This window comes from Vombatus ursinus, unplaced genomic scaffold (assembly GCF_900497805.2).
Source record: "Vombatus ursinus unplaced genomic scaffold, bare-nosed wombat genome assembly UNPS02014770.1, whole genome shotgun sequence".
NCBI lineage: Eukaryota > Metazoa > Chordata > Mammalia > Diprotodontia > Vombatidae > Vombatus > Vombatus ursinus.
This window is the reverse complement of record NW_020954548.1, coordinates 32,372,816-32,396,446: the sequence shown is the minus strand read 5'-3', so window position 1 is coordinate 32,396,446 and position 23,631 is coordinate 32,372,816. Positions and strand designations below refer to the sequence as shown.

General features: G+C 44.1%; 1 protein-coding gene and 1 long non-coding RNA gene across 4 annotated transcripts; one reads left to right on the top strand and one right to left on the bottom strand.

The window, feature by feature from the left end:
- Positions 1–138: 138 nt before the first annotated feature.
- LOC114043609 lies at positions 139–1,580 on the bottom strand. The gene is made up of 3 exons (XR_003569134.1): positions 1,422–1,580; positions 285–498; positions 139–178 (listed from the first exon to the last, which is right to left on the bottom strand). It is a non-coding gene; the product is annotated as an uncharacterized LOC114043609 (long non-coding RNA).
- Positions 1,581–13,534: 11,954 nt separating this feature from the next.
- Positions 13,535–21,379, top strand: LOC114043901 (phosphatidylinositol transfer protein beta isoform-like). 3 transcript variants are annotated; one of them, XM_027863137.1, is made up of 12 exons: positions 13,539–13,650; positions 14,024–14,054; positions 14,220–14,368; positions 14,468–14,559; positions 14,816–14,823; positions 14,925–14,999; positions 16,184–16,267; positions 16,405–16,482; positions 16,595–16,699; positions 17,709–17,831; positions 19,683–19,752; positions 21,013–21,379. In XM_027863137.1, the coding sequence occupies exons 1-11, from the start codon at positions 13,631–13,633 to the stop codon at positions 19,728–19,730; spliced, it is 813 nt and encodes a 270-aa protein (XP_027718938.1). In that variant the 5' UTR covers positions 13,539–13,630; the 3' UTR covers positions 19,731–19,752; positions 21,013–21,379. The 3 variants fall into 3 exon arrangements, 2 of the variants coding, with proteins under 2 accessions (XP_027718938.1, XP_027718939.1); XM_027863138.1 differs by lacking the exon at positions 21,013–21,379 and adding an exon at positions 19,959–20,809; XR_003569153.1 differs by lacking the exon at positions 21,013–21,379 and having other exon boundaries at positions 13,535–13,650; positions 17,741–17,831.
- Positions 21,380–23,631: the final 2,252 nt, after the last annotated feature.

Below are 23,631 nucleotides of genomic sequence, written 5' to 3'. Positions count from 1 at the left end.
GAGAAACTGGAGTGGTTTTGCCATTTCTTTCTCCAGCTCATTTTACAGATGAGGAAACTGAGGCAAGCAGGGTTAGATGACGTGCCCAGGGTCACATAACTAGTAAGTGTCCGAGGCCAGATTTGAACTCAGGAAGATGAGTCTTCCTAACTCCAGGCCCATCACTCTATGACGCCACCTAGCAGAATAGAGACAAGCAAATGGTACTAAGTGAGCTAGAAAAAGTGGTTAAAATAGGAAGCTACCAGATGGTGTTCACTCCCTCTCCCCAGCCCCTGTGGCACCTCCGCTGACTTCCTTCTGGCTCAGCCTTCACCACCTTGCTCCACAGCCTCCGCTGCTGGTGTCAGCCTTCCCAGCAGTAGACTTGAGGTGTCCCAGAGATCCTGTCCAGGGGACATTCTTCATCTACCACCATGAAATCTTCTTAAAGAGCCCATTTTATCCCCCGCCCCTCCACCTAGGCACGGTGGTTTATCTAGTTATGGCTCTGGAGTCCTAGGGTAAAGAGGTCACAAAAATGCTTGAGAGTACAAGGAACATTTCCAAAACAAAGAAATACACTTTGCTTCCTGTGCCTCCCCATCCTCACCACCCCACCAGTTATTTTCAGCTATCTCCCCTTGCAACTCCAGCCCGCTTAGAACCAGTCTTCATTAGGATGAAAAGAGAACTCCACATCAGCATCTTGTTCTTGCTCCTGGTGCTGGGCATCTGTTTTCCTGGTTCATGGAGATCTCTTAGATGCTGACATTTTACCTGACCTATCAACTACCTATTATGCTATTTCTTTAAAGCCTAAAGATCATCACCAACAAACATTTACTGAACACCTGCTGTATATAGGGTGCTGTGCTGGGCATTGAGGAAACATAAAGATGAATGAGCCCACCTTAGAGGCACAAACAACCACGGTGAAAGGACTACACAGGATATATATAAAAAGATAAATCAGATAGAAGACTAGCTGTGCCAGACAGGGAAAGAATGAAACAGAGAGTAAATACTACAAGATTCTAGGGGAGGGAGAGAGATAGTCAGAGAAGGTTTTTGGAAGGGATGGAACCCATGGTGGGCTTTGATGGCAAAGTAGGACTTGGTGAATGGGGAGGAGGGGAATGCCATTTTGTCAGGGAGTCAATGTTTGACCAATATAGGTGCTGGATCTAAAAAGCTAAATAGGCAAGCTGTGTTTTTTCTAAGAGATAAGGATTGAGAGGCTGGTCTGGGTCAGCCTATGGAAGACCTTGACTGTAGATCTCCTGTTTGTTGACTCTCTGAACAGAGTCTGCTTGGCTTTCCAACATCTACTTCCCGATGGATTTCTGTTTATTTACTTGGTTTCTGCCTCCACTGTTTCCAAGAAACTGAAACAGTCCTTCCAGAAATTTTCTATGCGCTCCCCAGGAGCAGAAACTCACCCAGCTTCCTTCATCTAAGGACACTTAAACAACCAGGCATGATGAGGCCTCCCTCTTTTTCATCCGGTCACGTTCTTAAACTCCCATTTGACCACCGAGGCTCTCTCTACTTGTACAGCCTGTTCACAGCTCAGGAATGTTGTGTTCCAAAAGTTCATCTGTTGGTCAGCTGGAAACTTCAACTGTATTTCCTCACAGAGTCAATGTGGTTAGATTCCCAGGCCAAATCTCAAATGCCAGTTAACCCATAAAGTAGTCAAATTCCTATTCCAATATCATTCTGTGTCCTAAAACTTATGCCAATGGAACATAAATTCTGGAAGATTTATTAATTTAACAAATATTTATTGAGCCCCTTCTATGTTCAGAGCCTTATTGCCAGATTGTCCCCAAGGGGTGAATTTTTCAACAGCAGAAACTCACTAAAGACCCTCTTCTAAGGTGAAAGGTGCCTTGGTGAAGGAAGCACCCACACCAGTGAAATTATAGACCTCTGAAGTACTGAAGATGATGCAGAACACTAGGGGATGTACAAAGCTTGGATAATTGCCTTTGTAGAACTTACTTAGTCCAGGAAGGGGTTAAAACAGCAACACAGGCAATTACAATATACAATATTATGTGATAAATAAAGTAGAGAGTTGCAAAACAAAATGCTGGCCCAGAGGGAAATTAGTTAGCAACCCAAGGGATCCAAGAAGGTTTTATGGGGAAAGTCGCATTCGAAATGTGCTTTAAGGGAAGGTAGGGATTCAAAGATGAAGAGAGAAGACCTTCCAGGCAGAGACAACAATGAAGGACAGAGAATATTCATGTAGCATAGTTGAGATGGAGCACAGAAGAGGTACTGGAGCATAGTAGGAGATAAGGCTGGAAATGTAGAGTAGAACCAGATTATCGAGTACTTTCATTATCAAGCAAAGGAGTGTTGATTTTGTTCAGTAGTAGTAGGGAGCCAAAGAAGACTTCAGAGGAAAGGTTAGTGTGACAACTGCATGAAAAGCATTTTGGACGTGGGGTGGAGAGTAGAGGCAGGAAGACCAGCAGGAAGCTTTTGCAGTAGTCTAAGTGGGTGGTAATGAGGGCCTGTAATGCTTAGTGGCAGTGGGAATAGAGAGCCGTGGACAGATGCAATTCAATTCACTTCAACCAACGCTTATTAAACACCTCCTGTTGTAAGGCACTATGCTAGAGGTATTAGAGATACAAAGAGCACCAAACAGTACCTGCCCCCAAAGAGTTTACATTCTATAGAAGGGATGCAACAGATTTTATAATCTCAAGTAGAAAGTGGGGTGGGGAAGAAGGTGAAATCGGTGTTCTAGGAAAATTTGAATAGGGAGACCTGACCTACCTGCTGACCTTGGACAAGTCACTCAACCTCCTTTGGCCTCAGTTTTCTTGTCCATAAAAATGAGGAGGCTGAACTAGATGGCCCCTGAAATCCTTTCTACTTTTAAACCAATGACCCTCTGATCCTACTATGAACTAGGAGAATCAGGGAAGGAAACAAACATTTATCAAGCACCTACTATGTACCAGACACTTTATTGATATTATTTCCTTTAATCCTCAGAACAACTCTGGAAGGTAGAGGTAGGTGGTATTATCATCCCCATTTTATAATTGAGGAAATTGAGGCAGATAGAAGTTAAATAACTTGTTCGAGATCACACAACTACTGAGTGTCTAAGGCAGGACTTGAACTCAGCCCCCAACTTCTGTTCATTGAACCACCTTGATGCCTCCACAGGGAGATGACAACTGAGCTGAATCTTAGAGTATGTATGAAAAGGATTCTGAAATGGGAGAGTTAGAAGTGAATACCTTCCAGGCACGGGAAATGATTTCTATGTATTTTGTGCGTGTTAAGAGAGAGAAAGTACAAAGGCAGGAAGAGACTGAATACCAAGTTTGGGGGAATACTTGGGCATTCAGTTTGACCAGAACATGAGTTGTGAAGGGAAATAATATAAAATAAGGCTGAAAAGTAGATTGGAGCCACATTATGGGGGTGTCTTAAAAACCAGGCTTGGGGGTTCGTATTTTATATCGAAAGCAATAAGGAGCCACTGAAGGTTCTTAAGCAGGAGGATGTCATGTTCAGAGTTAGGCCTTAGAGAAATTATTTTGGTAGCTCTGTAAGTTTAGACAGAGAAGGAAAATACCGGAGGTAGAAAAACCAGTTATGTGGCTATTTTTTTTAAAGAGTATTAACTTACATCAGTAAGTATAAGTATTCAAATGCAAATTTAAAATAAAAATAGGATGTGTGTTGTGTGTATACACATATACACACATATGCATACACACATACACACATGTACCTATGTGCAGTGTATGCAGATACATATACATACACATACCTACACATGCAATCACCTACACATACATAGATACATGTATGCATATATACACATATACATGTGTATATATATATAATATATATATATGAAAAACAAGACAGTGTTAGTTGCTTATTTCTGTGACTGCTTTTGAATTTTTCTATATTTTTATTCTATATTTTTAACATGGATTTGTTGCTGTTATTTTTGTCTTTAGTGACATACTTATTGTCAGCATGCATGTTTTCTTACCTTTTTTTTTTACTCTGTCTTGTTCACTCTATCATTTCATAATACCCAGATCTGTTTATTTATTTTGTCTCACCTCATATTTCATAATCCCCAGAGCTATTCACTCACTTCCTTATTTTGGGATAACTCTAGTTTTGTTTCCGGAATCTTGCCGTTACAAATAGTGCTGCCAAGAATATTTTTTTGTTGATATAACTCAAGGCTTCAGATAGAAGCTCTGAGCCCACATGGACCAGGTTCATTCTTGGCGATTTTATGTCCTGTTATGTTTCTGGGAACATACAAGTTTGGTTTGTCTCTCTCTCTCTTGGCCCTGCTCTCCTGCACTGATGCCAGCAAAACATTAAACAAAGCACAGCTTTATTGGAGACAATGATAACATTTGAGAGCCCTGACGCACTATTAAAATACATTATTGTTTAACAGATTCAACTAGGTTATTCGTGACCTCATTCTCCAGATATTTAAAATCTATAAATAGAAAGGTAATGTGATTTGCTCAAGGTCAAAAAAGTGAATTAATGGCAGATTAGCCCAATGCTCTTTGTTTTATATCATGATGCCTCATCCCTTTTCCCCACTGAATGCAAGGCTGATGGTCATAGTTGCCATTTATAGCTTTAAGGTTTACAAAGTTTGTTTCTATTATCTCCTTTGAATGTCACAGAAAACTCTTGGTACTATGGACGTTATTATCCTCATTTTTACAAATGAAGGCCCTAAAAGCCAGAGAGATTAAATGACTTGCTCAAACCCAGATCTTCCCAGTGCTCTGTCCACTACCTAATACTGCCTCTGCAAGGATGAAGGGCAAGGTTCCCATCAAGGGACAAGGTTTAGGGAATTTCCCAAGGGCTTGTAGATTGATGGAGGATGCTTACTCACAACAAAGATGAAGGCATTCCCCCCCACCCCCACCCCTGCACCACTCCTAATCACTCTGTAGTAAGTAGTGGTGAAGTGGATAGAGTGCTGGGCCTGGAGTCAGAAACACTGAATTCAGATCTAGTGCCTCGGACATTTACTAGCAGTGGGACCTCTGTCTTCCTCTTCCTCAGTTTCCTCAGCTGTAAAATGAGGATAATAATCGGACCTACCTCCCAGGGGATTGTGAGGATCAAAGGAGATAATATTTGTAAAGCTCCTGATCCTTCTCAGGCATTTGTGGTTTTTGTTGATTCCCAAGGGCTCAAAATTTGAGAGCTGGCTCTAACACGCTCCTGCTATCCCACATCAGAAATGCCCAATATCTATCCTGTTTACCTCAAAGGATAGTCTTGAGCTTGGCATATTGTTCACATTCTATGTAAATCAGTTAAATCAACAAGCTTTTTTTTTTTCCTGAGCTCCTGCTATTTACAGGGCCCTGTATCAGATTATGCAGACCCAGGTGAAAGGGAGATCAGACTTCACTTAATGAAAGCTTTTGGAAAGACACAGGATTTCTTGCCATTGGATCAACTCTATACTTACAAATCTATATTTCCAACTTTGATCCATATTCTAGTCCTATATCTCCATTTATTTGCTGGGCATATCCACCTGGATACTGACCCCTCACATTCAATGGGTCCAAAACTAAACACATTTCCCCCGCCCCCCAATACTTCTGCCTTCTCTGTCAATGATAATACCATTTACCTAGTACTTGAAACCTTGGAGGCATCTTTGGTTCTCCCCTCTCTCTTAGGTTCTTCTCTTCATATCCAGTCAGTCACCAAGTACTAGTCCCAGTAGTAGTAATAATAATAACAGCTAGCATTTATATAGCACATTCTATATTATTTCATTTGATCCTCACAACTTTCATAAGTGCGTGCTATTATTATCTCTGTTTCATGGATAAGGAAACTGAGACAAATAAAAGTTAAGTGATTTGCCCAAGGATACACAGCTAGTAAGGGCAGCTAGGTGGCACAGTGGATAGAATGCCAGGCCTGTAATCAGAAAGACTCATCTTTCTGAGTTCAAATCCAGCCTCAGACACTTCCTAGCTGTGTGATGCTGGGTAAGTCACTTTAACCCAGTTTACCTCATCTGTAAAACAAGCTGGAGAAGGAAATGGCAAACCACTCTACTATCTTTGCTAAGAAAATTCCAATGGGTCATAAAGATTCAAGCATGACTGAAAAAGATGACTCAACAATAGCAAAGCTAGTAAGTATCTGAAGCTAGATTTGAACTCAGGTCTTCCTGACTCCAAGTCCAGTGCTCAATCAATTGTGCCACTTAGCTGTTCTACCCTACCTTTAAGGTCCTTTGTATTTGTGTCCTTTCCTCCATTCCCTTGGCCAATACCCTGGCCCAAGCCCTCATTACCTCCCCACCAGATTATTGTAATAGCCACCTCACAGGTCTCCCTGACTTCTTTCCCTCTCTCATCCAGTACATCCTTAACAAATATGCCCAAGTCTTCCTAATGTAGAGTTATCATCATGTCAACTCTGACTGGCTCCCCACTGCCCACAGGACAACAAGGTCCTTCAATATTTGACCCCAATCTACATTTCCAGCCATATCTGCAACTGCTCTTTTTCCCAAACTCTCAGATATCACACCGGTCTATTTACCCTCCCTCAAAAACGTCTTCTACTTTCCCATTCCTGTTTTTGCTCATGTTGTCCCTGATCTTTCTAGGAAGGACTCTCTTCCTCTGTTCCATCTCCAGTTGTTGAAAGATTCTCTCCACTCAAGGTCCAAATCAGATGTCATTCCCCACAACTGAAAGGGATCTTTCCCTTTTGAAGTCTCTTGTAGCATTTTATTTGGACCTTGTCTTTGCTCTCATCAAATTCATTATAATCTGTTTTTATTATAAATTGCATTTTGAGACACCCCTTAAAATTCCCTAAATCTTTAAGGCACCAGACAAGGATGAGAAATGCAGGGAGCCAGGAGGTGAATTGCCTGGAAGAGTCACTTAAAGGGAATTGCATAAGGACAATGGAGGGCTTTTAAAACAAAGAGAAGCATCTGCTTTACAGGAAGCACACTGAAAACATTAGTGAGAGATCAGAGGATCATTGATCTAAAGCTGGATGGCCACTCAGAGGTCATCCAGTTTAAGGCACCCTGTCTTGCCCACTTTACAGATGATAAAAGTGAATTCCTAGGAGATTTTGACTTGCCTGATGCCATACAAATAGTAAGAGTCAGAAGTGAAATTTGAACCCAGGTCCTCTGACTCTTAAACCAATGCTCATTGTATCACAGCGTGGATGATGAGCCTACCACATGATTCCAAGGAGGGGTAATTCTGGCCATGGGTCAAAACTGGCAGCTTTTAGATTGCTGGTGAGGCCACAGTCACATGGAGGCAAGCACATCAGCACAGCTCTAACAAGAGCAGGAAGGCATGACTGTATGGGGAGATTCCAGTGGAGCACGATGAACAGAGTCTGCCCTTGGGAGAAGTCCCAGGCAGCAACTGATCCTGACTTATTTCACTTCCCCAGGCCCTACGAGCAGGAGTGAGATGTTGGTGACCCAATTTCTCCTTTCTCCCATTTGTTTTGAAAGGAAAACTGGAAAGAGCTTCTCTGAAAAGTTACTTGGGTGTGTCTTGGAATACCCTAGTGAAAAATGGAGAGGAAGAAGTAGAGACTTCAGACTGCAACCGGAGTAGTACCACTGCTTAGTTTTAATAGTGCCTCTTTTTATTTTGGATTCTACTCAGTAAAGGTACCCTAATCTATGATGGGAGTGTCTGTTCTTTTGGATTATGCAAAGTTGGGATAAGACTTCTTTTTTTTTTTTTAGGCAATTGGGGTTAAGTGACTTGCCCTGGGTCACACAGCTAGTGTCAAATGTTTGGTGTGAGGTCACATTTGAACTCAGGTCCTCCTGACTTCAGGGCTGGTGCTCTATCCACTGTGCCACCTAGCTGCCCCTTGGGATAAGGCTCTTAAAGGAATGTGGACAATGAAGTCAATTTTGTTAAACTTGTGAAGTACTCTATAATGGTAATGCTTACGTTTTAAACCAGAGATAGAGCCAGGACAGAAACTGGTTAGGTAATAGGATGCCCGGAATACTTGGAGGTATATGCACAGTGATACTGACAGGCACTGCAGGCTGAGCATGTGCTAAGGCCCAGACTGATACTCTGAACTCAGAGGGACACCTGGTGGTTGATACTGAGATTACGCTCAGGGTTTCCCCATATCTGGGAGGCATGTGGGCATTGTGGGTCCACCTATCTTTCCAATGAAGTGCCCATTCATGTTAAGACAGGCACTTTTGCATAGAAGAAAACATCTGCACTTAATCCTTGCATTATTACTGATTTGTGTAATGTTTTATCTCTATCTTTTTTGTCACTGTTGGCTGAGGCCCGCTCCCTCTCCCCCACTTAATCCTCCCCCAAAAGACCCTGGGCTCATGGGGACACAGGACCCTGGCCTGGTAGCAAGAGAATCAGCTTTTCTGTCTCCACTCTGGAAGGATAGAGACTACACCTGTGATTTCATTTGTATAAGGAATTCCCAGATGAGGAAACTCCTACCAATACAGATCAACACCTTGTCTGCAATTTATAGTCCTATTAGAGAGTTACTTAGAGTACTAAGACTTACCCAGGGTCTCACAGATAGTGTAAATCACAGACAGAATTTGAACTCAGGTCTTCCTGGTTCCAAGGCCAGATCTCTATATACTTTGCCATAAGGCATCGCCTAAATAAAGTTTACAGTTCTCTCCAATGGGTCCTCTCCCACAAAGGTACTCAGTGTGCAATATAGGTATCATATATTATTGTTGTTGTTTAGTCGTGTCTGACTCTTTGTGACTCCAAGGACCATAGCACACCAGGACCTTTTATCTTCCACTGTCTGCCAAAGTCTGTTCAAGATCATATTCATTGCTCCTATGATACCATTTACCAACTCATTCTCTGCTGTCCCCTTCTCCTTTTTCCTTCAATTTTCCCCAACATCAGGGTCTTTTCCAATGAGTCCTGTCCTCTCATTATGAGGCCAAAGTATTTAGGCTTCAGTTTCAGTACGTGACCTTCCAGCAAATAGTCTGAGTTAATTTCTTTAAGTATTGACTGATTTGATCCCTTTGCTATCCAAGGGACTCTCAAAAGTCTTCTCTGGCACCACAATTTGAAAGTGTCAATTCTGTGGCACTCAGCTTTCCTTATAATCTAACTCTCATAGCCATACATTACTACTAGAAAAACCATAGCTTTGACTATACAGACATTTGTTGGCAAGGTGACATCTCTGCTTTTTAGTATGCTGTCCAGATTTGCCAATTTTCCCCAAAGATCAAGCGTCTTTTAATTTCATGGCTGTAGTTGTGTATCCAATGATCTTCAAGTCCAAGAATATAAAATCTGACAATACTTCCATTTCTTTTCCCTCTTATTGCCAAGAAGTGATGAAACCAGTTGCCAAGATATGAGTTTTTGTTTTTCTTTTTATGTTAAGCTTCAAACCAGCTTTCATACACCCCTCTTTCACCCTCATCAAGAGGCTTCTTAATTTCTCTTCACTTTCTGCCATCAGAATGGTATCGTCTCCATATCTGAGACTGTTGCTATTTCTCTTGGCAATCTTAATTCTCGTTTCTGACTCATCCAGCTTGACATTTCACATGATATACTCTGCATATAAGTCAAATAAATTGAGAATATGTAGCCTTGCCATACTCCTTTCCCAATCTTAAGCCAGTTGTTCTGTGTTCAGTTCTAACTGCTGCTTCTTGGCTTGCATACAGATTCCTCAGGAGACAAAGTGAGCTGGTACTCCCATCTCCTTGAGGACTTGCCACATTTTGTTGTGATCCACACAATCGGAGGCTTTAGTGTGGTCAGTAAAATGGAAGTAGATGGTTTTGTTTTTTTTCTGGAACTCCTTTGCTTTCTCCATAATCCAGCAAATGTTGGCAATTTGGTCTCTAATTCCTCTGCCTCTTTGAAAACTAGCCTGCTCCTCTGTTGATTCTCAGTCCACATATTACTAAAGCCTAGCTTGCTGAATTTAAGCATAACCTTGCTGGCACGTGAAATCAGTGTAATTGTTCTGTAATTTGAACATTCTTCGGCATTATTCTTCTTTAAGATTGGGATGTAAACTGATCTTTTCCAATTCAGTGGCCACTGTTGAGCTTTCCAAATTTGCTGGCATATTGAATGTAGCCCTTTAACAGCATCATCTTTTATAGCTTTTTAAAATAGCTCAGCTAGAATTCCATTACCTCCACTAGCCTTATTGTTAGCAATGCTTCCTAAGGCCCACTTGACTTCATTCTCCAGGATGTCTAGCTCTAGATAGTAACTACACTATCACGGTTATCAGTGATGTTAAGATCTTTCTTTTATCAGGTATCACGTATGGGACAGTTTTTATTTCACCAACCTTGGAAAATACATAGGACTAACTATAGATTCAAGAGAGAACTAGACCTAGCAGTTGTTGTTTTTATTGTTGTTGTTTGTCCTTCATTTTCAAAGAGGACCAATGACATCACAGGGTGATGTCTAGAGTGGTGTGTGAATTGTATATAAATGAGACATAGTTGCACAAAGTCTCACTTTCTCTTCCAGAGTCATCAAAGTCCAATGGCAAAAGTCAAGATGACTGGTGATGCCCCACCACGGCTGCCATGGATGACCTTGTTGTCTTTGACATCTGACCAAGCTCGAAGTGCTCCACAGCTCTTGCTTCAGCCTCCTTCGTGGCCATTGGAACAAACTGGTCTCATTTACCCATTCTTCTGTGGGGAATTCTTCACATGTTTGGGGTAGACACCCCTCCTAACTCACCAATGGGTTTTAGGCCAGTTGGTTACCTTCAACCTGGTTTAGGCTGTCTACTGAGATAGTAGCGTGATAGCTTCTTGGAGCCATGGGTGAAAATAGAGTGCCAGAGGGCAGCTAGGTGGCGCAGTGGATACAGCACTGGCCCTGGAGTCTGGAGAACCTGAGTTCAAATCGGGTCTCAGACACATAACACTTACTAGCTGTGTGACCCTGGGCAAGTCACTTAATACCAATTGCCTAGCCAAAAAAAAAAAAAAAAAGAAAGAAAGAAAGAAAGAAAGAAAGAAAGTAGGGTGTCAGGTAGACGCCAAAGCTGGATCAGCAGCCCTGAAAGGAATCGGGCAAGCCCTCACACCGGACAGCTAGTCTTCCTTGAAACCCACCCACCCAATATACCCTAGCTCTAGTAGTAGAGAATCAGTCAAGCTGTGGATAAAAAAGCAGACCTAAGGATCCTGGCTGAGCAGTTCAGCCAGCAGAACTGCTATACCCAGAGGGGAGCAGCATGAGGACTCCACAAGGGGAACATTGGGACCCTGTAGTACTGGAGGTAAGAGTACCTTTGGCCCTGTGTTCCTTCTAAGTAGACCTCACAATTAGGGTGCTCTAAGCTTCTGTCCTTTCTTCACATTTATGATGTGATTATTTATGCAATAGAGCATCACAGATTTATGGGCAAATGTTTTGTAACTACTGTAGTTATCATATCGTCATGGTAAATGCTTTGAGCTATTAAATGTAAGCTCACCAGTGGGGGCTTTTCACCTATAGTTTTAGGAGCTTGAACCCATGGAATACTAGAACCTATGAAAATATACACTTGCTGGGGGTGGGGTGGGAGAATCCAATCTGTGAGTGAGACTCTATGGTCCCTTTTCAGTTCTGATATTTTAGAATTCTATTTTTTAGACAGTAGAAATGTAATGAGAGGATGTCTTTCCTTGGATTCTGAAAATAGCACCAAGGAGGGATAAGACAGGGCCTAAGATCCATAGTTTCAGGTTGCTTGGTAGTAATAATAGTAATAACTTGTTAATATAATACTAAAGGATATGAAAAATCACTCTATATACATTATCACTAGGACAGTAAAATGCTTAGGTATTGGTATGGTAGATAGAGTGCTAGAACTGGAGTCTGAAAGACCTAAGTTCAAATGTAGCCTCAGATACTTACTAGCTATGTGATGGGGACAAGAAACTTAACTTGTCTGCCTCACTTTTCTCATCTATAAAATGAAGGTAATAATAGTACCTACCTCCCAGGGTTATAAGGATACAATTAGATACATAATTGTAAAGTGCTTTGTAAACCTTAAAGGACTATATAAATACTAGCTGTTATTATCACATTTGATTCTCACAACTCTGGAATGGGTGAGATTAAGACATTTTTCAGATGTGGAATCTGAGCCTCAGAGAAATTAAGTGATTTGTCCAGAGTCACATACCTACTAACTCTCTGAAGGCAGAAAAATCTGAACTCAGGTTTCTCCAACCATCAGCTAGGTAACAGATAGAGTACCAGGCCTAAAGTCTCCAGGAAGGCCCAAGTTAAAATATGATCTCAGATACTTACTAGCTGTGTGACCTGGCCAAGTCACTTAACCTGTTTGTCACAATTTCCCAAATGTAAAATGGGGGTCATTGTAGCCTCTACCTCCCTGGGTTGTTATGAGGATCAAATAAGATAATAATTGTGAACTACTTAGCATGGCATTTAGTAAGTGTTATATAAATGTTAGCTATTATTCTTAAATAATATTTTCTAACACTAAATATTATTATTAAACAATGATATATTATTATTTTATAATATGTTAAATATATTAATTTAGAACAGTGACTGGCACATAGTAAATGCTACATGTTGTTCAGTTTGGACTCTTAGTGACCTCATCTGGGGTTTTCTTGGCAAAGATACCAGAATGGTTTGTCATTTACTTCTCCAGCTCATTTTACAGATGGAGAACTGAGATAAATAAGGTTAGGGGACTTGCCCAGGGTCACACAGCTAGTGTATGAGGTCATATTTGAACTTAGGTCTTCCTCCACTCCAGGCCCAGCCTTCTACCCACTTCACCACCTAGTTGCCCCTAAGCACTAAACAAATGTTAGCTATTATTATTATTTCCGACTCCAAGTCCAGGATTACATCAAAGATGTACAATTGGAAGGGCCCTTACGCCAACTCTTTCACCTCGTTTTATAGTTGAGGAAATTTAGCCCCAGAAGAGGTAAAGTGAGGTCACACAGGTAGTACGAGGTCACAAACAGAATTTGAACCCAGGTCTCCTTTCTACTCTTCTGTGGGTCAGTGAGGCAGCATAGACACTTCCGAGAACGTTCCTACCTTCTGTCAGTCTCTTTGTTCACCCCTTATGCCACACCCTCAATCTCTGATACCCCTAAAGGTGGCGGCTTGACATAGAACTGTCCTTGCCTTCCAAAAACTACAGTTCCCAGCATAGCTAGCGCCAAATGCCCGCCCAGGAGACGGGGAGGGATGGCGCATTGCCCGCTGGGAATAGTAGTCCTTTCCGCCGGAGTTCTCGGCGCCTGGCACGTGTCTCCCTCAAGGGCCGGGTCTCCACGACTCTAGCTAGGATCTCTTCTCTACAGGGCCGGGAGGTGGGGAGCGCTTTTCCGGAGCCCTTTAGGATGACGTCATCTCGTCGAGCCCGAAGCCGCCCGGCCCCTGCCCACCACCGGGCGGAAATGGCTGAGATTGGGAGTTAGCGGTATTGTTGGGGAGCAGGGTCTCCAGTTTCCGCTTCCGGAAGGAGGGAGGGGTGGCCACCGGCCGGAGTGGGGTGGGGGGTCCCCATTAGAGAAACTAGAAGCGAGATGGTCCTGATCAAGGAGTTGTGAGTAGGGGTTCCGGGCCCGAATGGAATAGGAGGGTTCGGGGGCCGGTGTTCTGCAAAGTGCTGGTAGGGACCGGGACGGCAGGAGGGGGGCTGTGCACGGGAAATCCCTGGACCAGGAGGAGGGGGACTTTGCCCCAAATCCTTAACCAGTTTCTGCGTGCGTGGGCGAGTCGTTTTAATCTTTCTGGGCCTCAGTTTCGTCAGATGTAAAATGGGGAAAACCACGCTTGCACTACCCATCTGTCTCACTGTAGACCCAGCTCCGGAGAAGTAATGATTGTTCGTGACAATCACGGATGCAAAGAGAAAGGGTCTCCTCCCCCAGCCTTTCCCCACGCCCCTCACTCTGTGTCCCTTCTTCTTTTTGCAGTCGGGTGTTACTGCCCTGCTCCGTGGAGGAGGTGAGATGTTCCCCCCACCCACCTCCCAGTGCCTGGTTCTCACCCCACCTTCAGTTCTCCCCAAGGGTCCTCCCACCATCTGCCTGGGGGATGGGGGAGGCTGCCCACGGTCTGGGCTCTGTCCATTCCTCTTGCGTCACCCAGCTGTTTTCTCTCTACTCTCAGTATCAAGTGGGACAGTTGTATTCCGTGGCCCAGACCAGCAAGAATAACACGGGGGGCGGTGAGGGCATCGAGGTCCTCATCAATCAGCCCTACGAGGGGGGTCCTGGTGAGCGGGGCCAATTTACCCACAAGATCTACCATCTGCAGAGGTGAGGGTAGCTGGGGCACGCAACCTGGAGAGGGCATCGGGATGGTTCTGGCTTGGCCTGGACTTTCAGCCCTTGACCCTGGCTTCTTTCACACTGCAGCAAGGTTCCAGGATTTGTTCGCCTGTTCGCCCCTGAGGGTTCCCTGGTGTTTCATGAGAAGGCCTGGAATGCCTACCCGTACTGCCGCACTGGTGAGGACAGTTTAGGTGGCCAGGGCAAGAGAAGGCCAGAGGCCTGGGTCTGAAAAAAGGCGAGGGGTCCTGGAACATCAGAAACCTGAGTTAGGCACTCTCTGTCCTGGGATGGGAGAGCTGGTGGCTGGGAGGCCCCTTATGTTACATAGCTGTAATCGGTTACTCTTCTTTTCCCCATCTTTTTTCTTTTGCCTTTTTTCTTCATTTCGCTAAAATTACTTGCCTTCCATCTGGCCACTGCTGTCTACCTTAGTCATCACGGTAAGATGTCCCTCTTATCAGAGAATGGGGAGGGCCAACTTGGGTTTAGCCAAAACACATAGCTGGCTTTCACTAAGTCTTTCCCTATTTTTTCTATCCAGAATGAATATATGAAGGATGATTTCTTCATCAAGATTGAAACCTGGCATCATCCAGACATGGGGACTCAGGACAACGTGAGTGTGAAGTAAATCTTAGTGAGACTGTAGAATAGTTAGAGCACTGGCCTAGAGTCAGGAAGACTTGAGTTCAAATCTTGCCCCTAACACTAGCTGGGTGACCTGGGCAAGTCACTTAACCTTTGTCTGCCTCACTTTCCTCAATGGACGTAATCATAGCAACTATCTTCCACGGTTGTTGTGAGGATTAAATGAGGTAATATTAGTAAAGCTCTTAGCTTGGCATGTAGTAGGTACTTAATAAATGCACCTTCTCTTCCCCTTTCACCTAGATGTCTGGCTATGTTTACCTCTAAGAACTTCAGTCACTAGCCCTTTGTTCCCTACCCTCACTGTTTGTCCTCTATCCCTAGAGAACTTAGGGGTCTCCTGTACTGATTATTTCTTGTCCATCCTTATAGCCTCTATTTTCCAACAGAAACTTCATATGGGCAGGTCTAAGCATGGCTCCCCAATCACACCTCTGTACTTTTGCCTTTCCATCCTTCCCCACCCCCACCCCGGGCAAAGAAAATTCCCTATCTTGTCTCCTTCCATTCTGAAAATCCTGTTTTTGTCAAGGCTTAACTTGAACTCCTTCTCATGAAACCTTCTCTAGCTCCTTGGGCCTCTTCCTTCTCCAGAATCCTATTAGCAGCACTTATAATCAGCTCCACAAAGCTTAGTACTTAATTATTTTCTGTTTTACCTGTAGTAGGTTGCTTCTCACATTAGATTAAGGTCTTTGAAAGCAAGCATCATGTCTTATACTTCTCTTGTGTCCCCATACAGTGCCCACTACAGTGCTGAGCACCTAGTAGGTGTTCAATACATGCATGTTGATTGACTGGTATTTCTCGTACCGGTTCTCTGCTGGGACTGGACAGATGTTACCAAGCTCCTCCTATGGGAGCCCAGCCTTCCCTTTCCAGAGAGGAGGTAGAATGCTGAATCTCTACCATATAAAGTAGTTCTTAGTTACACATATCCTGTCTTGTATCGTTCATGGTTGTTTCATGTGTTTGAGTATTCTTTACTAGAATATAAGCCCTTGGAGGGCATAGTGCCTTACGCTTTTTGTACTCCTCACAGTGGCTGAGCACGTAGCAGGTGCTCATTAAACACTTACTCATTGACTTCCCTCTGCCTCCATTGTCTGCTCCCATCACAAGCATCCTGTTCTCTCTCCACCCTTTCACTAGGTTCACCATCTTGATGCAGAGACATGGAAGGAGGTAGAGGTGGTTCCTATTGACATTGCTGATCGGACGCAAGTGTCTGATGAGGTAAGTGAAGTAGATCTGGGGACCGGAGGAGAGGCCATGCCTAGGCCTCAGGAAGGACAGAGGGCTGGGAACAAAGGCCTGGAGACCCTTTGGGAGGAGGTTGAAGTTTCTTTCACAGCTCCCTCTCTCCCTTCCAGGATTATAAACCAGAAGAGGACCCTGCTCTCTTCAGGTCTGTCAAAACAGGACGTGGCCCTTTGGGACCCAACTGGCAGGTAGACTGTTTCTTTATACTTGCCCAAACTGGGCAAGGCTAGGCCAGGTAGAGGCTTGGTCCCCAAAAAACTATTGGGTCAGCAGTGTATCTACGTTTATATCTTTGTACAGAGGGAATTGTTGAAACATCCACCCCACATGTGTGCCTACAAACTGGTGACTGTCAAGTTCCGATGGTGGGGGCTCCAGGGACGAGTGGAGAGCTTCATCCATAAGGTTGGAGGAGGTGGATAGGGTGGCCTTGGGTTCTGACTCGGAGGGTGGGAGACAGGAGACCAAGATTCATTCAGGCTCTTACATAAAAGGCTGAGATAAAGATGTAAAATCTTTTAGCTCTGACACAGGTAGGGGCCTGGGAACAATGGAACCCTGGGTCTTTGTGACAGATGGGCTCATGTTGGTGTACTTTCAGAGTAACGTATTATACTCTGAGATGACAGGAGAGACTAGCGTGTGATCTATCTTTTTGTCTTTTCCCTGCTCTGGATAGAAGGAGGGGAAAAACCTACTTAGATCATTGGAGCACCCTAAGCCTCCCATGTATAATGAGGTGACTTCCTGTCTGGCTGAGAGTGAGCCTGTAGTTGTAGAACAGCTGGATAAATCCCCCATTGGCTTTGGGGCATTCTTGGTCCACAGAAAGAGCACCATGTCTAGAGAGAATCATGACCCCAACTTAGGCCATGGGGAATTACAGCATAGTATAGGAAGTTAAGTGTGAGCCCATCTGGGACTAAATCCACATCTTTATTTTGCACTGTCATCTTCTCCTAGGGAATTATTTCTGGATTTGTGTATTCTCTAGAAAGACAATCTTGTGATCTGGAGTGTAGGTTGATAGGGTGGAAAGGAAAGAGGGCGTGGCTTCTAAAACCAGGTGTCTGGTAAGAGTTGCAAGTAAATGGAAAAAAGAGATGTAGATTGGGTTTATGACATCACTCAACCCAAGGAACTAGGCATACTGAAAGATAAGGCAAAGTCCAGAGGCTTGGTGCCTACTGTTGGACATCAGAAAGATGAGAAATTAGGGCCTAGAGCCAAAAGCAAGATCGCTTGGACCAAGTCCAAAGAAGTGCTCTTGCCCCATGAAGCTGATCAAGACCATTGGGGCCTAAGGCCTGTGAAGAACCGGGTCAGAACAGTGCACTGACAGGGAGAGTCGGTGGATTCTTGCATCTTGGTTGTGCGTGCTGCTTCTCGTAGAACCCTCCCCCTCTTCCCACAGCAAGAAAAGCGGCTCTTCACCAACTTCCACAGGCAGCTGTTCTGTTGGCTGGATCAGTGGGTTGATCTGTCCATGGAGGACATCCGGAACCTGGAGGAGGAGACCCAGCGAGAACTGGACCAGGTAACAGTTCAGCATGGCAGGTAGATGGGGAGAACTGGGAAAACTGACCAGTCAGTCGGCACGTATTGATGCCCCATTACTGTAATCTCAGCACCGAACCAGGGGCCCAGTGGACCTCCTGGAGGACAGGGTCCATCCTATCTTTCTATTTTTTTTCTCTGATGCCTTGCCTGTAGCAAGCAATCAATAAATGTTTGAATTAATTGAATAGGGAGGTGTTAGGAGAAAGAGAAGACTTGGAGAGCTTACTCTGCCCTGAAGGAGCTTACAACCTAGAGACTGATAGATAACGCTGTATGATTTAGATTGGTTTTCCTGACAACAGCCATATGAATGAGGTAGCGCCAAGTATCGTTATCCCCATTTTGAAGAAAAGGAAACTGAAACTCAGGTTGCCCATGGTCATACAACGAGGGAGTATCTGAGGAAAGAGTCAAACCCAGGTCTCCTGATTCTGAGGTTAGGAGCAGAATATTCTAATAGAGGAGCAAAGGTGCCAACTAAGGCAGATGAATCCAGGACCGCTCCTCGCCCAACCCACGTTAAAAGAGGGTTCTCAAGTAAGGCAAGGTAGGGTGATTCAAAAGAGCTCTGAGAGCTCTGGGTTTTAACTAGACTGCATCTCCCGCCATACGTTGTTGGGCAAGCCACTTCTCTGCAGGCGTGTGTTTCCTCCTCTGACAATGAAGGAGATGGCCCTGCTGACTGCTAAGCTCCCTTTGGTTCTAGTGTTCTGTGGGTGTATTTCTTGTTATCCATCTGATCCTGTGTCTGACTCCTCTTGCTCTTTGGTTCTGCCTCCAGACCTCCTAGTATGGTTTTAGCTCCATTTCTTTGGTTCAGTCCCCAGGGGAGATTTGAGAAGAGATAGTAAGCGAAAGAGTTCTGGTGCTAGCCCACCAGGAATACTCTCTGGAGTTAGCATTTTAGATTATTTTTTTTATTAATTAATTAATTTTTAGTTTTCAATAATCACTTTCATAAGCTTTTGAGTTTTATATCTTTCTCTCCCTCCCTCCCAAAGACATCGTGCAATCTAATATAGGCTCTGCATATACATTCCTATTGAACATATTTTCACATTAGTTATGTTGTTATTTTTTTAAGTGTTGTTATTATCCCCTTTTTATTTTTTTTTAATTTTTATTAATTCAGTTTTAATTTTCAACATTCACTTCCATAAGCTTTTGAGTTTTAAATTTTCTCCCCCTCCCTCCCCAAGATAGTGTGCAATGTGATATAGGCTCTACATATACATTCTTATTAAACATATTTTCACATTAGTCATGTTGTAAAGAAGACTTAGAACCAATAGGAGGAACCACAAAAAAGAAGAAACAAAACAAAACAGAAGGGAAAAAAAGAGCAAATAGTATACTTCGATCTGCATTCAAACTTCATAGTTCTTTTTCTGGATGTGGATAGCATTTTCCATCATGAGACCTTTGGAGATGTCTTAGATCCTTGCATTGCTGAGAAGGGCTGAGTCTATTGAAGTTAGTCATCACACAACGTGGCTGTTACTGTGTACAAGTTCTCCTGGTTCTGCTCACTTCACTCCGCATCAGTCCATACAAGTCTTTCCAGGTTTTTCTGAAGTCTGCTTGCTCATCATTTCTTATAGCACAATAGCATTCCATTACATTCATATACTAGATTATTTTTAAAGTGATGTATTGGAACCTGGGAACAAAGCTGAAGAGGAAGAAAAAGTGGGAAAAAATATAGGCGATATGTGGTCACAAAACTAGGAAAGGTACATATTAGATTGGGTAGGGGTTCCCATTTCCTAGTGAGGACAAACACCACCAGCTCCCATAGCCTCCATTCTCATTCCACTCTGGGTTTCAGATGCGGAAGACGGGACCAGTGAGGGGCATGAGAGCCAGTGATGACTGAGACCTCAGCCAGACCTGGGCAGGTAAGGAGGGCCCTGGAAAGGTCTGCTTGGGAGGAGGAGGTACCAGGCTGCCTTTGAACATGGTAGAGTGCTGGTCAGTGGTGTCCTGCTTGGTGAAATGCCAGGCTTCAGGTGCCTCTGTCCTCCTTGCCACCACCACCCAAGGACCTGGGGGGTTCACCTGGGCTGAAAACTTGGTGCCTTATCTCCTCTGTATCCCTCCTCAGTAGTGAGTCATCAGCAAGACCATATTCAGGCCAGTTGTTTAGAGTGCACGAGCCTACTTTAACTCCAGTGTGAGGATGCTCAGGGTCCAGACTCTACAGGTTGGTAATTGCAGGTGCCCAGCATAGTTTCAGAGTGCAGTCTTGTCCAGCTTAGGAGGTAAGTCTTAGAGATTTCATAGGTTGGGATTCTTTTTTCTTTAAAATTTTTTTAAAAATATAAACATAGTAGCCATCAATAAAACCAAATATTCATATATGTGAACAAAACTTTTCTTAATGAAGTACCTAAAATTCCAGTCTACCAGACCTGGATTCTTCTACCAAGTTCCCCTCATACCAGCCCCGTTGTGATTTAGGGTCATATCTGCCCTGCTCCCTGAGAAATTTGTTCTTTTTAGTTCCCCTTGCTTCTGCCCTCAGCAAAAGGCAGAGCTCTGTTTCCAAGTTCTCTGTCTCCCAACCTCAGAGGAAATAGGCCCTTTCTGCCTGGGTCTCCGGGCAGTCTGCCCCAAAAGGAGGCTTCTGATCAGTTAGACTCTGCTGGTCCCCCATCCCCCTGCCCCTACTCCCTTCTGCTACTCTCCTGCCAATTTTTCTTATATCATCTCATTTCTCTCCTTTGTTGCCCCCTGATTAATCCCAGTGTACCTTGTTTCAAAATTATCTTTTCACTGATTATTTACTCTCTTTTCTTTGGCATACATTTGTGTATGTGAGCTCTTTGGTTTACTTAGAACATACATCTAATCTAGGGAAGATTCAGTAAAAACATGAATGGGAGGGGCAGCTAGGTGGCGCAGTGGATAGAGCTCTGGCCTTGGAATCAGGAGGACCTGAGTTCAAATTCGGCCTCAGACACTTGACATGTACTAGCTGTGTGACCCTAGGCAAGTCCCTTAACCCTGATTGCCTCAACCAAAATGCAAAAAAAAACCCCAAAACAAAACAAAAAACCAAACCGTGAATGGGGGAGTTATTCATTATACCCCATCTCAGGAAAAACCAAACCCACATCCCACCCTGCCTTCTCAACTTCTTCCTCTCTTATACCCAGGTACCTACCCCGAGATGGAAAATTGAAGGGAATTTGGTGCAGTGTCGACCCAGTAGGCAGGAGGAAAGAGTGAAGCTGCTGCTTTTGGGGTGGGGTGGCAAGGATGGGATGCCTGTCTGCTCCTCTCCAGCTCTATCCCACCATTCTCTCCTACCCTGGAGCATTTGCCATTCCCAGATACCTGGGGACCGAGAGTTGGAGTAACATTCCAGGGCCAAACACTACAACCGCTGCTCCCTTTCAAGCCTGGAAAGGACACAGGAAGTAGGGACAACTTGATTTACCACTGTTCCTGATGCCAATGGAGTCAATGCTGCACAGTAATAAAGTCCACATGGGCCCCTGGGCCTCACGTTGTTGTCTGTGAGGGTGTGTGTGTACTTTGAGGGGTGTAGGGAGGTGGGTCTTTACCTCCTGTCCCACCCTGCCCTTGGGCCCTGGCTCCACTGACCCTGCCCTGGGCCCAATAATAATAATAATAGCTTACATTTATGTAGTGCTTCATTTGGTCCTTGTAGAAACCATATGAGGCAGGACAAGGAACATCTCTATTTTACAGATAAGACTGAGAGTCAGAGAGGCTATGAGTTGATCAGGGTCTAACAGAAGTAAGTAGTCAGCAGGAAATAGAACTGGAATTTTTTGACCACTAGTTCAGTGTCTTTCTCAAGACCCCGTCAGTTCTAAAGACATGGAGCACCCCCTTCAGCTCCATGCTTCTCAAGGACCCAGAATAGGCTCTTTTCTCCCTCGGTGATTCAAGGGAACCCATTCCTGGCTCCTGGTTTTTCTTTGTGCCACAGGGTGAGTTGTGGGGAGATACCTTTTCTGTCTTCAAAGTGATGAGTAGAAGAAAGAGCTTTGTCACCTGGGAGCTGACTCCATAGAGGTTAGGGATTTCTGTCTCCCAGTAGTAGCAGGATTTTGAGGCACCCATGGGAACCCAGAAAGAGAGCCTCGCTTGTCTTCATGGTGAGCTCCTTAGGACACAATTGTAAAGCCCCTCCCACCCCAAGGAAAAAAAATGTGGGGCTGTGTGAGGGAGAGGGAGGCCTGGATTTGATTTCTCTGCTCAGGACACAGCCACTTGTTAACTAAAGCAGTGTCCAAGAGTTCACATTTTTAAGAACTGTATTGAGGAGGAAAGGAAGTAAGATGCCTAGCAGAACAAAATTTTGGAAGAACCAAAATACCCAGAAGTGAAAAATGTCCAGCTAAGTTCTAGCTGCTGTGACCTTTCCTTTGCCTACTAAGGGGGATCAGGCCATGTGGTCTATAAGAAGGATAGCTAGTTCATTCTGGAGGTGAAACCTAGCATCCCCCTTGTGCTGACCACTTTGCTGAACCCAACTTCCATCTACTTTCTTCCCTCTTTAGACCTCTACACCCTTCTTAATCATTCAGTGACCCCCATCTCTGATCCTTCCAACTGCTTCCCTTGACATATTTCTTTAAAAAAAATTTTGAATTCATAGGAAAAAGAAATGAAGTTCTTTGTCCAAATAGCATCTCATTATGGAGGTGACTTGGGAAAGATCATACACCCTTCAGACAGCCCTGGGTCTCTCTTCCTCCATGGCCATTGATTCCTGGAAGCCCTTAGTTCTCCAGAGTGACTAGGTTCCTGGGGAAAAAATTGGTATTTCCCTGGCCTGGAGAGCCAGCTCGAGTAGTGCCCATGCTAAAGGACTGTAGGAGGGAAGCATGGGGAAGCCCCCTCTGGTTTCTTTCTCACTGCCAGGGACCTAGCTGGGAAATCCCACAGGCTGTAAATGGAAAGTGGCAGCAGTTGCCGTTGGGAAGAATAAGAAACCCCCAATACTGCTTCCCCTCCCAAAGGTGGGAAATCCAGGGGAAGAGAAGGACAGGAAGCAGAAGGCAATCCTAGGATCTTAATGGGCTGGCAAGCCTAAGGACTGTAAGGATCATTACCAGTGAGGACAGTTTTCTCATGTATCCCAGCCACACCCCTAACTTTGGCCATGATATCAATCTTTAATACCAGCCATCAACTGATGAATAAAAGACAGATTTTGTAATCCCACAGATTTTCTTTTAATCCCAGCCACAGACTAACCCCTCATCTTGGTCATATAATGACTCCAGCTGTGGCCACAGATTGACTCAATCCTAGCCTCAAATTGACCCCAAATCCAACCACTGATCCCTAACTTGACCATAGACTGATGCCAGCCATGGGTTAATTCCCTAACAACCATAGCCTGATACCCTAACCAAGCACAAGGTATTAAAATTCTATAATCTGAAAAAGAGTCAGAATAAGTGTGAATCTTTCAGTACAACTTGTTCCCTTCCACTCTTGATGGGGGAAAGCCCTCAAAACTATTTTTCTTGTGGCTGCCTGGTCAATGTCATTTAATGGGAAAGACAGCCTCATTTTAGAAATGTGCAAGAAATGGGCAGGTAATTTATGTCTGCAGGAAAAACAGATGGACATACCATACTGCTAATGCAGCGAGTGTTCTGTAAAGAGTCTGAACTGTTAAAAATTCAAAGAGGGTGAGATGATGCGAGAATCGAACTGGAGATGGTAAACGGCAGAGAGGAAGAGCTGAGACCCAGCTACCTAAGGAGGAAGCCAGTCCATTATCCCAACCC